At 50.3% G+C, this 14,097-nt stretch overlaps 1 protein-coding gene across 8 annotated transcripts in view; it reads left to right on the top strand.

The window, feature by feature from the left end:
• The window catches only part of ANKS1A (ankyrin repeat and sterile alpha motif domain containing 1A), a 74,224-nt gene that overhangs the window by 41,433 nt on the left and 18,694 nt on the right, over positions 1 to 14,097 (top strand). For all 8 annotated transcript variants that reach the window (XR_005954303.1, XM_041427030.1, XM_041427034.1 and 5 more), the window contains 2 exons: positions 6,824 to 6,890; positions 10,578 to 10,684. Coding sequence is in view for 7 of the 8 variants with exons in the window: in XM_041427030.1 (XP_041282964.1) it covers positions 6,824 to 6,890; positions 10,578 to 10,684 (174 nt within the window). In the remaining variant the exon portion in view is untranslated. The remainder of the gene's footprint in view (positions 1 to 6,823; positions 6,891 to 10,577; positions 10,685 to 14,097) is intronic.

The raw sequence follows: 14,097 nt of genomic DNA, 5'->3' as shown, positions 1-14,097 counted from the left end.
AAATGTGAAACTTTCTGGAAAGCTTTTGATGCAAAACCTGCCACTGCTTTAAAACACCCAGGAGTTGAAATTCAGAGCTGCCAGCCAGCACCCTTGAAAGAAAATGCAAATATTCCCCTTGTTACTCAGGAAGAGCTGCTGGTTTTGTGCCTGGCGAAATTGCATGGTGTAAAAAAGCTCAGGCATCAGCCTCTGCCTCCCAAAATGTTTCATTTATTTTCTTGGTTCAGGTGTTCAAATCTCAGCTTGCCCTGGGTTTGGACCAGGCAGGGTGGTTTGAATTGTCCCTGGGTGTCCCTTGCCCTCAGCTCACATTCCAGTTCCCCCTTTGCCTGAAATTCACTTTTGTCTAGGGCAGAAGCAGTAGTGGGGTCAGTATTTTTGGTCTTGGTTCTGCTAAACAAGCATGGCCAGCAGGGTCTTAATCAGCTTAATTATTGGGCTGATTATTCTATTGTCTCCAGATCCCAATGTTTCCTCCTGGTTTTCCTGTGCTAAGGTCAGGAAATGTTACATCATCCCTCATGTCCAATCTCTTCTCTTTGCCCCCAGTGGTGAGATTTCCTCCAGCCTGATGAACTTTTTGAAGTGAAAGCTTTTGTGTTTCCACCATTTTAAAATCTGCTGCGAAGGCCAAACCTGCTGGAATTGTGTGCCAACGTGGAACTAAGCCAATCCAAGCCAGTGTAAGACAGTTTACTGGTTTGACAGGAAAAGTGTGTGCTGAAAGGCCAATGTAAAGAGCAGGCATGCTTTGTTCCAGCAGCAAGGGTTGGACACAACAGGGGTGATGTTTGCCAGGACAGCAGCTCCATCCACCTCTGTGTGTGTTTCTGGGAGCTTCTCAAGTGTGTGAACTCAATATTTGTGAATCAGAAGCTTTTGATTCTTGTGTGAATGATGGGTGCTCTGACGGATGTTTTGGTTATGTAACAACCTTGTGATCACTGGCGTTTCGGGGACATTTTTGTTTTTCAGGAACAGAAATGTCCAGCCACTGTGTCCTTACTAAATCCAGTCCTTCATTATGTTCTCTTCCGCTTTGCGTCGCATCTTCCAGCACTTCTGAAGCTTTTCTTTTTAAAAAAGTCTTTAAATCTCTCCAGCCTGGAGCAGCTTCACTGCTCTGTCCCACAGGCCAGAGCCAGCCTTGCTTGAGAGCCTCATGTTGCTTTGGGGTTTGTGTTGGGATGCAGGAATATGGAAAAACAGTGAATTGATTCAAGGCTTTCTGGGGGGTTTGCCTTTTTTATTGTGACTCAGAGTAGCCTTTGTCCAGTTGTTTCCCTGCTGTGGGCAGATGTGTTGCTACATTTGGCCATTGTCTATCATGTCAGTGTTGGATTTTACTGTTTGTCAAAACAATATTGATATTTGCAGGGCTGTGATACTGCTGATCCATCACACACTGTTGTGAAATTCAAGTTTATACCATGAGTTCCTTTTGGTACGTGTTTGGATTTGTAACTTTGGGATTTGTACAAAAACACAGGCTGGAGAGTGGCGTGAAGCAACAGGCCCTGGTCCCCATCCAAATGAATTTCTCAGAGACCATATTAAGCCAGAAAATGTGTTTGCCTTTATCACTGGTGAACAGTTGCAGAATGATTTGAAATAAATTCAGCAAGTCTCTATGCTGTGGAAGGCTGCTGGGGGAGGATGGAGCACAGCAACTCTGGGTTCAGTGCTCAAATGTGCCGTGAACAACTGGCTGGAGCAGTTTAGCTTTGAATTAATAAATGGAGCATTATGTTTTCCAGGCCTCTGGTGTTTGTTATGCTGAGTTCATACAGGCTGGTGTCTTTTGGAAACATGGAATATATTGAGCAGTGAAATATGAGCCATGTGCTCCATGGGATGGCAATGGGAAAACGGAAGCTGAAGCATCATAAACTGAACCAGAGGTGGTTTATGGGCTGTCACCAACCTAGAAATGAGATTCAAATGGCCCAAATCCAAATTTTGCAGATCTGTACCTGTATTAAGGAGTATCATCCCAGATCCCACTCTTGCTCCATCCCTTTCAGACATGCTGGTGGATGCTGCAATCCTGCCATTCTTCTGCTCCAGGATGTATCCCAGCTGAGTCTGAGCAGCCTCTCTTCCTCCTTCAGTGGTGCAGTATCAGTCAGTGATGTGAAGTTTGCTGTGGTATTGGTACAGAAAGGAAATGTCAGTGATTCTGTGCTACCACAGCATCATCTGTCAACCCCATGTGCCCATACTTCTCCCCTGGAATTTAGAGCTGACTGCTGGGCTGTGAGGAGGGTGCTCACATCATCACTGGGGGGTTTGCTGTGCTCAGAGGGCTTTGAAACTGTAGAAGCAGCTTGTTTGGGGGTTGATTTTTTATTTATTTATTTATTATTATTTGAAACCAAATCTGCCCCATCCTCCAGCTGTTAAAGCTTGGAAATAATGAAGTCTTAACTCTTGACACTCTCCTGGAATTGCAGAAATTTAAAAGACTGATAACCTTTCCACCCAACTTTGTAAGTAGCTTTTGAGACTGAAATCTGCTGCTGGAGCTGCTCTTGTCTGCTGAGCCTGAGCCCCGGGCGGGTTTGTACAGTAGGTTATGAACCCTCAGTAATAAGGATTTATAATGGGAATCCTGCTATATTCTTAATTATACTCCTGCTGCAGGGTGTCATTATAGTGCACTAATGCCCTCCATATGGCAAATGGTGTGTGCTTGGTTCTGTGTGGTTTTATTTAATTACAGACCTTTATTTGAGTAACTTCGCTGCCCAGAGTCTGAGCCTGTGCAGGTGCACTGCAGATCCTCTTCTGGTGCTCAGGAATCACTGGTGATTTTTAAGCTGCCAGTTTGGGAAGGGGTCACAGAGGAAGCAGAAGATACTGACCCACACAGGGCAGAGTTGCACAGGGCAACTGTGGCTGTGGCTGCCCCATCCCTGGAAGTGTCCCAGGCCAGGCTGGACAGGGCTTGGAGCACCCTGGGATAGTGAAAGGTGTCCCTGCCCACGGCAGTGAGTGGGACTGGATGAGCTTTAAGGTCCCTTCCAACCCAAAGTGTTTGAGGATTCTGTGATTTTAGTTCTCTCAGGGTGACCTTGCTGTATCCTTGGCAGTCTCTGGTGCTGCGTGCAGAGACTGAGAACAAACTTCTGCATTTGCATTGGTGGTGACTGTAAGGTGAGGTTTTATGAAGCCCCTTTCAGCAAGCTCCAGGAGCAGCAAGGTGTCCCCAAGACTGGGTGAGTGTCACCCTGACAGAGTGATGGTCAGTCTGGTGCTGTCCAGCTGAGGCTCCTGCCCTGTGTGTGGGCAGACAGCCCATGTTGTGTGGAGCTCTTTATTCTGGGGACAAAAGCACTGGGGGTGGTTTAATGCCCTCAGTCTCTCTCAATGGATTCATTGGCTTCAAACTTCAGCAGTGGCTGGGGAAGAAAAGCTGGAGAGATCAGTATGGACACCATGGCTTGGCATCCATCAGGGCTGGCAGTGGAGCAGAGCCTCTGCAGGGCACTGTGTGCCCTTGGGGACAGGGGGTTCACTGCCCTCTACACTGTCCACCCCTGTGTCCCTGCTGCTCCTGCAGGCTGGGATCAGAAAAGAGAAAATATCCTGTATCCTGCCCTTGTAAGGAGCCATTGGCTGCTCCTGCCATGAGCACTGTGAGTGGGGAATCCCTGTGCAGGACTGGTGTGGAAATGCCTCCTGTCCTGCAGCAGGACAGACCTCAGCATGCCCTGAGGCTGGCTTGGCCTCGCTGGCCTTGTCCAAATAAATGCCTCTTCCTCTGTTAGCAGAACTCTGCTCAGGATGGTTTGTTTTTGAGTCAGGCTCTGTTTTGGAGTCACTGGCCAGTTGCTATGTTCCCTGCCTGCCTGGAAGAGCTCGCCCCAGCCGGACTCTCAGCCACACCCAGCTCCTTTTTTTGGGACGTTTGTGTCTTTCACCAAATGTAGGCAAACGTGAAAATAAATCCAAGAGCCCCAATCCTGGTAACTGCTCCACAGCTCCTTCCATTCCTGCTGTGGGGTTAATGAGGGACACTCTCCTGTCCTTGCAGCCTTTCCTTCTCCCAGAGTACTTCAGCTGTGCAGGAGTTTCTCCTTCCCTGCTGGGGTTTGAGGGCTCCCTGGCTCACCCTCACTGTCACATGGAGCCAGCTGCCCCTCTGCATTAGGGATAACAGATATGGTTGCATTCATTTAGAAGGCAGAAGCATTTTATGGTTTTATTTCTGTGGCTGTAAAACAAATAAACCATAAAATCCCCACCCCAAACCGACCCCACAGCACAACCAGAGATAGGCACTTGGTGCTTCAGTGGAAAAATACAGGTTAAGCCAAAACAAATCAGAACTGTGTGTTCAGGCTACAACTAAGTCTGAGCTGCAGCGCTATATTTAAACATGGTATTTTTGTATTTTAATAATTAACCAGTGGGAAAGAACAGCCTAAAAAACTGTAGCATGGGCTATTTTCAAGGTATCTTCTCTTCAGCCCCATGTCCATGCTGGAGTGCAGCTGAGGAAATGCTCTAAAGCAGTTGTTCCCTCTCCAGGTTTGTTCTTCCCCTCATACTTCTCTTTGCAGCCTCCTAACAGTTAAATCAAGCTGGTCAGCCATAAACCCATGTTTGAAGTGGTGTGTGAGTCTGTCTGAGGTGTTTGCTTCTCGTGGAGAGCCAAGGGCAGGGCAGGATTTCCCTCTGCAGTAATGGTAATAGCTGGGACTGTGCCTAACTGTGAGCAGCACTTGGCAAAGGAGGGCTGAGAAAGGTAATCCTCTGCCACGTGATTGTTTAATTTCCATTCAGTTTTATATAGCACAAGGCAATTCCCTGCTTTTGAGGAAAAGGTCGTGGGTGTTTCAGTGCTTCAGAGGCACCTGCAAGTCCTCAAGGCAGTGCTGGGACTGCAGAGCTGGCAGTGCTGGGGGCTGAGCCTGGACAGCATCAATTCTCTCTCAGATTAGGAGAGGGCAGCACGATGGAAACAAAGGAACTTGGCCTCAGAGTTAATTTGCAATTTGAATCCAGCTAGAGATTCCCAGACAAGGTACAAGAGCAGCTCCAGCTCAGAGATGTACCTTGTCCTGGAACTGATGGACACCAATCTGCAAAGTTTAATGTCCTTAAACTCTTGGAGCTTCTAATTGTTTTCCCAGGCTGATTTTCAAATCTCCCAAGAAACGGGTGTTAATTGTATTTCAAGCCCAACAGAGGTGCTCATCCTCATGCTTTTCAAAGGAACTGCATCCTTAAAAGCTGTGTTAGAGCTCACAGCACTGCCTGGTCCCTGGTGAGATTTAACCCTGCAAGTGCAGTGCCTGCTGCTCCCTGCAGGAGGAGAGGCTTCCTGGAGATCTGCCTTGGCAGGAGCCTTGTAAGAGCTTTTTTTTGTTTCACCAAAACCCCTCTCTGGTGGAGCTCAGCTCCACGCTGCCCCTGAGGGTGCATGGCTGTCAGATCCAGGCTCTTGCAGCATCCCCAGGAGCTCCTCACAGCAGTGGGGACTCGTGCAGCTGCACCAAACACAGCAGCACACTGAGAGCCAGGCAGGGCAGAGGCAGCCAGGGGTGAAGTCCAGGGCAACTTGGACTCCTTCCCCAAGTATGTCCTTAAATGACCAGGAGAAAAAAAGTTGAGTAAGAGTTGAGGTTTATTCCCCCACTCTGTGGCCAGTCACTTTGCATTCAGTAGCAGCCACTCAGAAGTGCCTCACAGGGGTGTTTACTTGGGAGATTTCCTTTTGGGAGTCTTACTGGAGGCATTTTTTAATTTTTTTCTTTTTTTTTATTTTATTTTCTGCTCAGTTATAGACTGAAGGCTGGGGTAGGCAATCAGCCCTGAGCCTCTCAAGTGTGTTCTCTTTGGGAAACAGTGGAGTTCAGTGCTGAGTATTGAAGGGTCTGAACTGACCAGCTGAGCTGCAGTTTGTCAAGTCTTTCCTCTTACAAATTAACCTGGGAATTGTCAGTTCTCTCTCTGCACCACTGCATTTGAAGCCTCAGTTTACCAATTCTGCTCAAGAATTGCTTGAAAAGTTTCTCGTCTCATTTAAGGAAGACTCCTGAAAGTTCACTGAGAATTGCAACCTGCATTAAATTATTCTTTTGTGTGTGTGGCAAATGCAGCCATTTTTATCCAGCTCTTAAGGGGACTCAGACCCATTCCAGCAGAGTTTGTACCTTTTTTCCTCACTGCCTGAGGTTTGTCTGGAGCTGTAGAGAGGTGAGATGGAGCTGATGGAGCTGACTCCTGCTCCCTCTCCTGGGTCTTTTTTTGCCCCGTGATGCTGTTATCCCGCACAATCTGTTTTCAAACCCTTTGGAAGCACCTGCTCCATGCATAGCATTGGGAAATGTAGTGGTTTAAAAAATAAATCAAGCCAAAACAAAAATGCCCAACAAACCAGAGTGTAGGGAAGCTGAGCTCCCAGTCTGCTTGCTGGGAAGGAGTGGGTGACAGCATTGCTGCAGCTTCACTGCTGGTGTAGGGGGCTGTGTGCTCCTACAGGGTGAGGGAGGAGTTTGGGGCTCCTTTCTCACCCCCAGGCTCTGCTCCTGAGGGATTGTGTTGAAGCTTTTTATTTCCAGGCACTGGAAAGTTGTGGAAGGGAAAGCTCTGCAGAGCCTCAAGCTCTCCATATCCCTTGTGAGCCATCCATCCCAACAACTGACCCAGGCAAGGTGTTCAGGGTGCCTCTTCTAGTCCAGAGATACCTTAACATCCTTTCCTGGATTTCTTCAGCTGTCATGTGGGAGGTGAAATCCTGAGCTGCTTTTACCTTTTCCTGAAGCTTTATTAATAATGTAAAACATGATTTTTTTTTTTTTTTAATTTCCAGATTGAAAAGATCATGAGTTCCATCGGCGAAGGCATTGACTTTTCCCAGGAGCAGCACAGGATCTCAGGTAGTGTAGCCAGCATGTGTCTGTCTGTCCTTGCTGTGATCTGCACACAAACAAGGTGCTGGCTCCTGTGTGTGGATGTCTTTAACTTGCTTTGGCTCTGGGAGGGAGAGGAATGCTCTGGCACAGGAGGAGCAGACCTGGGTTCCCTTATGATGCTCAATGCTGCTGCCAGCAATTTTAATTCTACACTCCTTGGGAAGATTCCTTTAATTTTGCAGAATGCAGCTGCAGGATTTTCCTCCCAGCTCTTTCTGTGAGGGCAGCAGCTGTGCTGAGCAGGGCTGGATGGTGCCAGTGGTGGGTCAGTGTGGGTGCCATGGTGCCATGCCCTTTGCATGTGGCTGATCTGCCAGGTGCCTCGGGGAGGGTGATCTGGGCATTTCTAAGTGCACCTGCAGGTACCCACTGAACAAGGCTCATGGACAGCCCTTAAAATGTGAATTCACTTCTGTGCCTTTGAGTCGTGAGCAAAAGCTGAACTCAAGCTTGCTGGAGAGCTGCCAGCACGGGGGATTCTGTCCTTTTAAATCCTTCACCTCCAGGCTGCTGCAGCAGAGCAGCTCTGACTCTGGATGGGCAGCAGCTCCTCCTGATGAGATGCTAATAGAGATCCGCACACGCAGCTCACACGGGCTGTGACAGAGCTCACCTCATACCCATTTGTCACTCAGGTTTTTGCTTAGGTGAGGAGGAACCCACTGTTCCCAGTGGGAGTTCAGCCTGATTCAGGCTCTGCATTCCAGGATCAGATGGCTTTGCAGAGGAGTTGAAGCTCTGTGTGGGTTTGCTCCCTGCTCTGACAGCCCTTCCCACACCGGTTCAGGCTGTGATGGATCAATAGCACCAGGGAAAGGTCTGACATGGAGGAGAGAGGCAGAGGCAGGGCTCCTGCAGAGCTGCAGCTGTGCAGGGAGTGCTCAGCAAGGTGGACACCCTGCAGCAGCCCTGCTGCACAGGAGCTGCCCTGTCCCAGAGCCAGGGGTTTTCCCATGGGCTGTGCTCTGTCACACTCAGTTTGGGATCCCTCCTGTGCTGCCTCTCTGTGCTGTGGGACTTGAGAAGAGCCTTGCAGGAGGCAGCACAGCTTTGGGAATGCCCTCAGCATTCCAGTTCTGCCCACTGCTTCCCCCTCTGCCAGCTGCAGGTCTCTCAAAGGCACAATTCCCAGAATGTGGAGCATAAGGGGAAGGATGGAGCTGAGAAACAGGAGTTTGTTTCAGCCAGAATTGGTGATCAGGATCTTGCCAGAGGGCACAAGTATTGTGATTCTTCTGTTCTTGTATCATCCTTGTAACACAAAAATATCAGACGTATTTGGGGCATCTTAGTTTTCGGTCTGGGATGTTTTAGGTGTCTGTTCTTCTCTTTTTAAAGGAACCCCTCCAAATACTTCCCTCTCTTCATTTTGTCATGACTTGAAAGGGTTTTGTGAACAGAAAACCTACACTTGGTGTCACTGTAGGTTTCCCTGTTGAAAGCAGAAATGTATTTACAGGTGCATGCAAGGCTGAATAGAGTAAATAATTTTAAAAATTACATTCAGGAGTTCAGGAGAAGGAGCTGCTGTGGTTTCATTCCCTCTTCCAATACCCCGACAGCTCCCAGGAATGCTGTGGTAGGCAGCAAGCACTTCCTCACCTCTCTCTTGATAAATTAATTCTGAGCCAGCCACAAATCACTTGGATCTGTCGGAGCAAACCTGTGACATCATTTTTTAAAACCCCCAAGCCATGTTGTCCATCATCGAGTAAATATCGAGGAGTCAGTGATTTCCACTGGAGAGTTACGGAGCCGCTGCCTCCCTCCCGGCGGGTGGGAGCACTGGGAGGGGGGAGAGGATGAGGAGAAGGGAGGGACAGCGTGGGGCTCGCGGCTCAGACAAAGCCGCCGCCGCAGCCGGCGGAGCGCAGGGACCGCGGGGGAAAGGATGGAGGGGAGCATGGAGACCTGGAGAGCAGGAGCTGCTGGCACACAGTCCGGGCTTAGCTGCTGCCCCGGAGCATGGGCTGGCTCAGGGGAGGGAGGCAGAAGCCTTTTGTGATCTCACTGCGTGCGCTGGAAGGACCGGCCGGCGCTCCCGAATACCGGCACAGGAGCAACCCCCAGGAGCAGACAGCAGGAATTACCCCAGGAATCTGCAGGTGACACCGTGAGCTCTCTGTGTGTGCAGCCACTGCAGCACAGTGGGGAGGGATGGCTGGAAGGTGCCAAACTGCTTCAGCTGACCTGAAGGTTCAAAGGAAGCAAACGGGGGTCTCCTGATCATCCTTTTCTTTGCGTCCGTGCTGGAAACAGACGTGCCAGGGAGCCTGGAAATCTGCCTGTCTTGCATAGCAAATTCCCTGATGAAAAGGAGATCTCTGAACTTTTTTTTGGTCATACTTAAGGTCTTGAGCTTTACTAGAGGAGAGTAACAAGTCACTGGACTCATCCCAGGGATGAGGGAAGGGAGAGCTCATCTGCCAGGGCTTCCATAGGTGTTGGGAGAAATCTCCTTTATCCGAGGCTGAGGGGGAGGTGCCAGGGCATGGCTCGGACTTGAGCTGCTGCAGGAAGAGGAGAGAGTGTGCTTGCATTTGCTTTTTTTCCTTTTGCTGTGGGCTCGGAAGCAGGGAACCGAAATGCCTCCTTCCTGCAGAGCTGCTCCCTGTCTGAGCGAGGGGCTCCATGCGGCGGCTGCGCTCGGCTGAAGAAAATGAAGGAAGGGCAAATCCAGGTGCGTGCCCAACACCTGGCAGGACCAGCAGTGTTGGGTGAGAGCCGTCCTGGCTGTGCTGTCACACGCTGCAGAGGTGGGGCTGGGCTCTCTGGGGCCGGAGTGCTGGAATGCCAAGAGGTCCGGGCAGCGTGCTGGAATGCCAAGTGATCGGATCGCTGGTAGAATGACAGAGCCAGGGCTGCCAGACATGAGCCTGGGGTCCCCATAACACAGCAACGGCGAGACGAAGCCCCTGCCATGGTTTGCCTCTCTCAGGACTGCTGGGGAGGAAGAGCACAAGCCCTTCCTCTCCGCTGCTGCAGTCTGTGCTTCCTTTGTCTTGCGTGTCTTCCCGCGGACAGCCGCTCTGCCTGGGCTCCTGCTGCTTTCCCGAGCATCCACCGTGTCCGAGCTGGCTCGGCTGCATGAAGCTGTTTTCTCTCAGGCTGCTCCGTGCTCCCCGCTGAGCCGGGGCTGTGTCCAGAGGTGTTCCGATGAGAGGACTGGCACAGCTCCTCTCCTTTCCCTCGCACCTGCGACTGCCTGGGAATGCCTCGGGTGGAAGTTTGCTGTTCTCCTCCCGCCCCCTTCCGCTGAGCCGAGGAGTGGATCCGCATCCCCGTGGGGTTGGGCTTCATGTGCTTGCCTGGCGAGGAACTCGCGAGCCCTGACAGCAGTGCCTGTGATCTCAGCGCCCCAGCGGCGCCTCTGAATCTTTGCCCGGGCGAGGAGTTTCTTTTCTGAGTGTGAACTGCAGCACAGATTTGCGCCCGGAGCCCGCCGAGGCAGCGCGAGCTCGTTGTCCATGCTCTGCGCACACAAGAGGAATTGTCTTCCCGCCGATTTGTTGTACTCTGAGCATAATTTTTTGAGTTTCTTTATGGTAATGACTATGATGTGGCAATGCCATCTGTCCTCCTCAGAGTGCCGCTGCTACCGCCTGAACGGTTTCTCCCTGTTCAAGCGGCTGCCGATTCCTCTCTCGTCAGGTTCGCGGATGCTGGAGCAGAGCGTCGGGGAGTGGCTGGAGTCCATCGGCCTGCAGCAGTACGAGAGCAAGCTGCTCCTGAACGGCTTCGACGATGTGCGCTTCCTGGTGAGTGCCCCAGGGACCCCTCCCTGGGGAATGGCTTGGCCAAAGCTTCCCGCGTTGCCGGTGCGGGCGCCGGGCAGAGCCGGGTTCTGCCGCCCGCCAGGATGCTGCTGGGGGGTGCAGGAGGTTGGGCAGAAGGAATAGGTGAGGGTTATGTTGGGTTTCTGCATTTAATTCGGGTGTTGTTGGTTTTATCGTTGAAATTTTGATAGAAAATTTTATTTTGTCCGCCCGCTAAATCTTTACTGTCCAATCTACTCCAAAAATGGGAACTGAAATTTGATGGAAGCCCTGAGCAGTTTGTGCTCTGGGCTGTGAAGGAGGCAGCAGACCTCTTGTTGGAACTGTACTTGTTCAGAGCATGCAGGCAGTATGTTAATGAGCTGTACCTAATTGCACTGACACTGTTGGCTCTGAAATCTAATGATGACGACATGGTAATGCTCAGGGTTGAGGGGTTTTAATCACCAGTGTCTAGAAACTTAAAGCAGCACGGTGTAAAAATCCAAGAATTCTTGTGAAATGATGGATGAACTGCCAGGAGGGAAAATCTTGGTGCTGCAGGAGAAGTTCTCCCCGCATGGCTTAAAGAAATACTTTTGAATGTGGACTCTTAAGTTTGGCAAGTAACAAAAAATTGATGTAAACCTTTGAAAAGTCATTTTGGCTAATGCAGCATCCTGCCTTGGAACGGGAGCGGTGACATCTCTGGTGCTGGGCACAGTGCAGAGAGGTGACACCAGCAGGATGTGAGCTGGGTGAGGGGGTTTGGGAGCACACAGGGGCCATCAGTGGTGGGGAGGGTATGAGGGGCAGCTGGAGAGAGACAGGAAGCCAGGAAAGGGCATGGATGGAGGCTCCAGGAAGCACACACCTGAGCAGCATCTGTTGGGCTGCTTAAAGGCAGGATGTAATTATACTTCAAAAAATGACCTGGCCAGGAAGATAAATGTTGTGGGGTCTATCCAGCTGTGCCTCCTGGTCTCCACAGCAAGCAACCAGGCCATTTGCTTTCCCTTTCCCTGGCAGGGCCAACACTCCCCTCCAGAGCTGGGGTTTGCTGTGGCTTTCACCCCATGTCCCACCCAGTGGACTCTTGGCCAGGGATGTGTGAGGGTTCAGCGTCCCTGTGTGTGCTGGGGCTGTTTGGAGATGTCACAACACCTTTCCCTTGCCTGCCCAGGTGTGATGGACCCCACTAAGCTCAAAACTCCAGTGGCAAAGGCTCCTCTGTGTGGTGGTGTTGGGTACGTGGTAGGATTTGCTCTCTTCATGGCTGGACATTTTTCTCCCCTGTCCAGTGCTGGGTGGCTGCTCCCAGTGCAGCAGTTGGCTGCTGCTGGATTCAGGGGATGGGACACTCATTTGCTCATTCTTATTAAATTTAAAAGGTCAAACAATTTCACATAGATTTTGTGCAAAGCCCAGCTGATTTCCATTTTGCTGCTTATCTCCTTTCCTAGGGAGTTGACCCTGGCACCCGTGCCAACCCTGGCTTTAAATCCATTCATCCCAGCCCTGAGAACTCCAAGCTAATACATTAGCACAGCAGGAAAGTTGAATTATTTAGAATCTTTCCCTCTGTGTTGTTCCTTGCCTTCAGCTTCTGGTGTTGAGGGAGCAAAACCTTCAGATAGAGGCCAAGTGAGGAGCAGGTAGTTAATTTGGTTCTGGTGGTGTTTTTGATGGTTTTGGATGAATTATTAAAACTGCTGTGAACACTGAAGCTGGGCAGAGCGTGGGCTCAGGACATCAAGCTCTGAGTGTTGAGCTGCCCAGTCCTCTTCTCTGCACAACCGTTGCTTTATTGGCTGCCCCTTCCAGTCTCTAACAGAGAATATTCCAAACTAAGAGTGTTAATTTTCTGAAATTAAACAGTTTCTAAGAAAGGATTAATCCCTCTTATGACCTCACTGTGTTCAGTATTTCAAGGTCCAAAGAACTCTGGGTAATGGCTTGCAAATCACCAGGTGGGTTATGAGGTTAATTAAGTTTTAGTAGCCTAGACTAGGAAATTGGAGTATTTTGATATGAAAAGTGTTTTCTGTGCAGGATTTTGCATTGCAATGCTCCCTGCTCAGAGAGCTGCAGGGTGTTCTGGCGTGCCAGGATGGTCACTTTGCTTTGGGGTCCCCAGGTGCTTTTTGGGGCAAACCAGGAGCTTTGCAGGAGGAGAGTGTTCAGTATGCAGAGATCATGCAGCTACAGAGCAGGGCAGTGTCCTAAAAGGGCCCTTTAATTACTGAGGAAGATACTCAGCCTGTAGTAGATAATAACTCAGAGGAGGGTTAAAAACAGTCTGACAAGGCACCAGGGTGCCTGGTGCTGTTCTTCACTGCAGAACCAGGGTTTAAATTGCCCTGTTTGCCCCCAGTGTGGGACAGGGTTGTAAGAGACTCAAACTGGGGTGCTGGGCTTGCTGGAGCTCTGGTGGCCTGTACTGCAGCTGGGTCTGCTTTCAGGAATTTCTGATTCCCTGGGTATTTTCAGCTGGCTCCTGTGTTAATCTATCCCCCATGTCACAAGAGCCTTTACCCTCAGGTAGGGAAATGATTCATGAGCACACTGTGTGTAAAGGGAGTTTGAAAAGTGCTCTGTAAATATATTTGGCTTCTTAATTAGATGTTAATATAGGAAGGCAGAAACATGTGTTGTTTCCAAAAATAATAATTCCGTTATTTTCAGAACTCCAGGAACTGGGGATTAGGGGATTAGCTGTGCTCCAGCCACGTGCTGGCTGCCTCACTGGACAGGCTGCAGCTGGAGTGGGCAGCAGGGAGGGTCCTGCTCCTCTCAGGGTCTGCTGAGCAACAGCTGAGAGGGACTCAGGGACCCACAGCTCCTGCAGGTGACAGTGGGAGCCACGAGTGTCTTTCAGCCTGTGCTGTGCAAGGAAAAGGTGCTCTGGAGCCTCCTCTCTGCTCCTGGGAACTCCAGCTCTGCATCTGGGACAAAGTTGGTCTTGATCAAGCACTGGCTTCACTCGGGGGTGGGTATTGCTGGCACAAGTCAGCAGGATTTTTGGGACATGGAGGTGACCTGACGTTGGAGCGCCCTCGTCCATCTACTTGTTCCTGGGAAGGGACCAAAGTCTGCACAGATCTTGGATTGTGTAATCTTTTGGCTTGGTTGAGGGAAGAAAGGGATGATAAAAGATGAATTTAGGTAGCTTAGCTTTCCAAAACACTGCAGTTCTCTTCCCACCTCTGCCTTTTGGCCACATCTCTGTGTCTGCAGAAATTCTCCTATTCCCTTCAGGTTTCCTACTGTAGCCACACTGTGTTTATGGACAAGGCAGGGAAGAGACTTTCCCTGTTATTCTGCCACTCTCAAGCACAAACCCCACTGTCCAAGACTGCAGCTTCTTTCCCTCACCCTCTGCCCTGCCACTGAGTGACCTTCACGACCAGCACCAC

The sequence above is a fragment of the Onychostruthus taczanowskii genome, unplaced genomic scaffold (genome assembly GCF_017590055.1).
Source record: "Onychostruthus taczanowskii isolate IOZ18803 unplaced genomic scaffold, ASM1759005v1 scaffold97, whole genome shotgun sequence".
Taxonomy (NCBI): domain Eukaryota; kingdom Metazoa; phylum Chordata; class Aves; order Passeriformes; family Passeridae; genus Onychostruthus; species Onychostruthus taczanowskii.
Note: the sequence above shows the minus strand (reverse complement) of the source record. Positions and strands in the feature narration are given on the sequence as shown.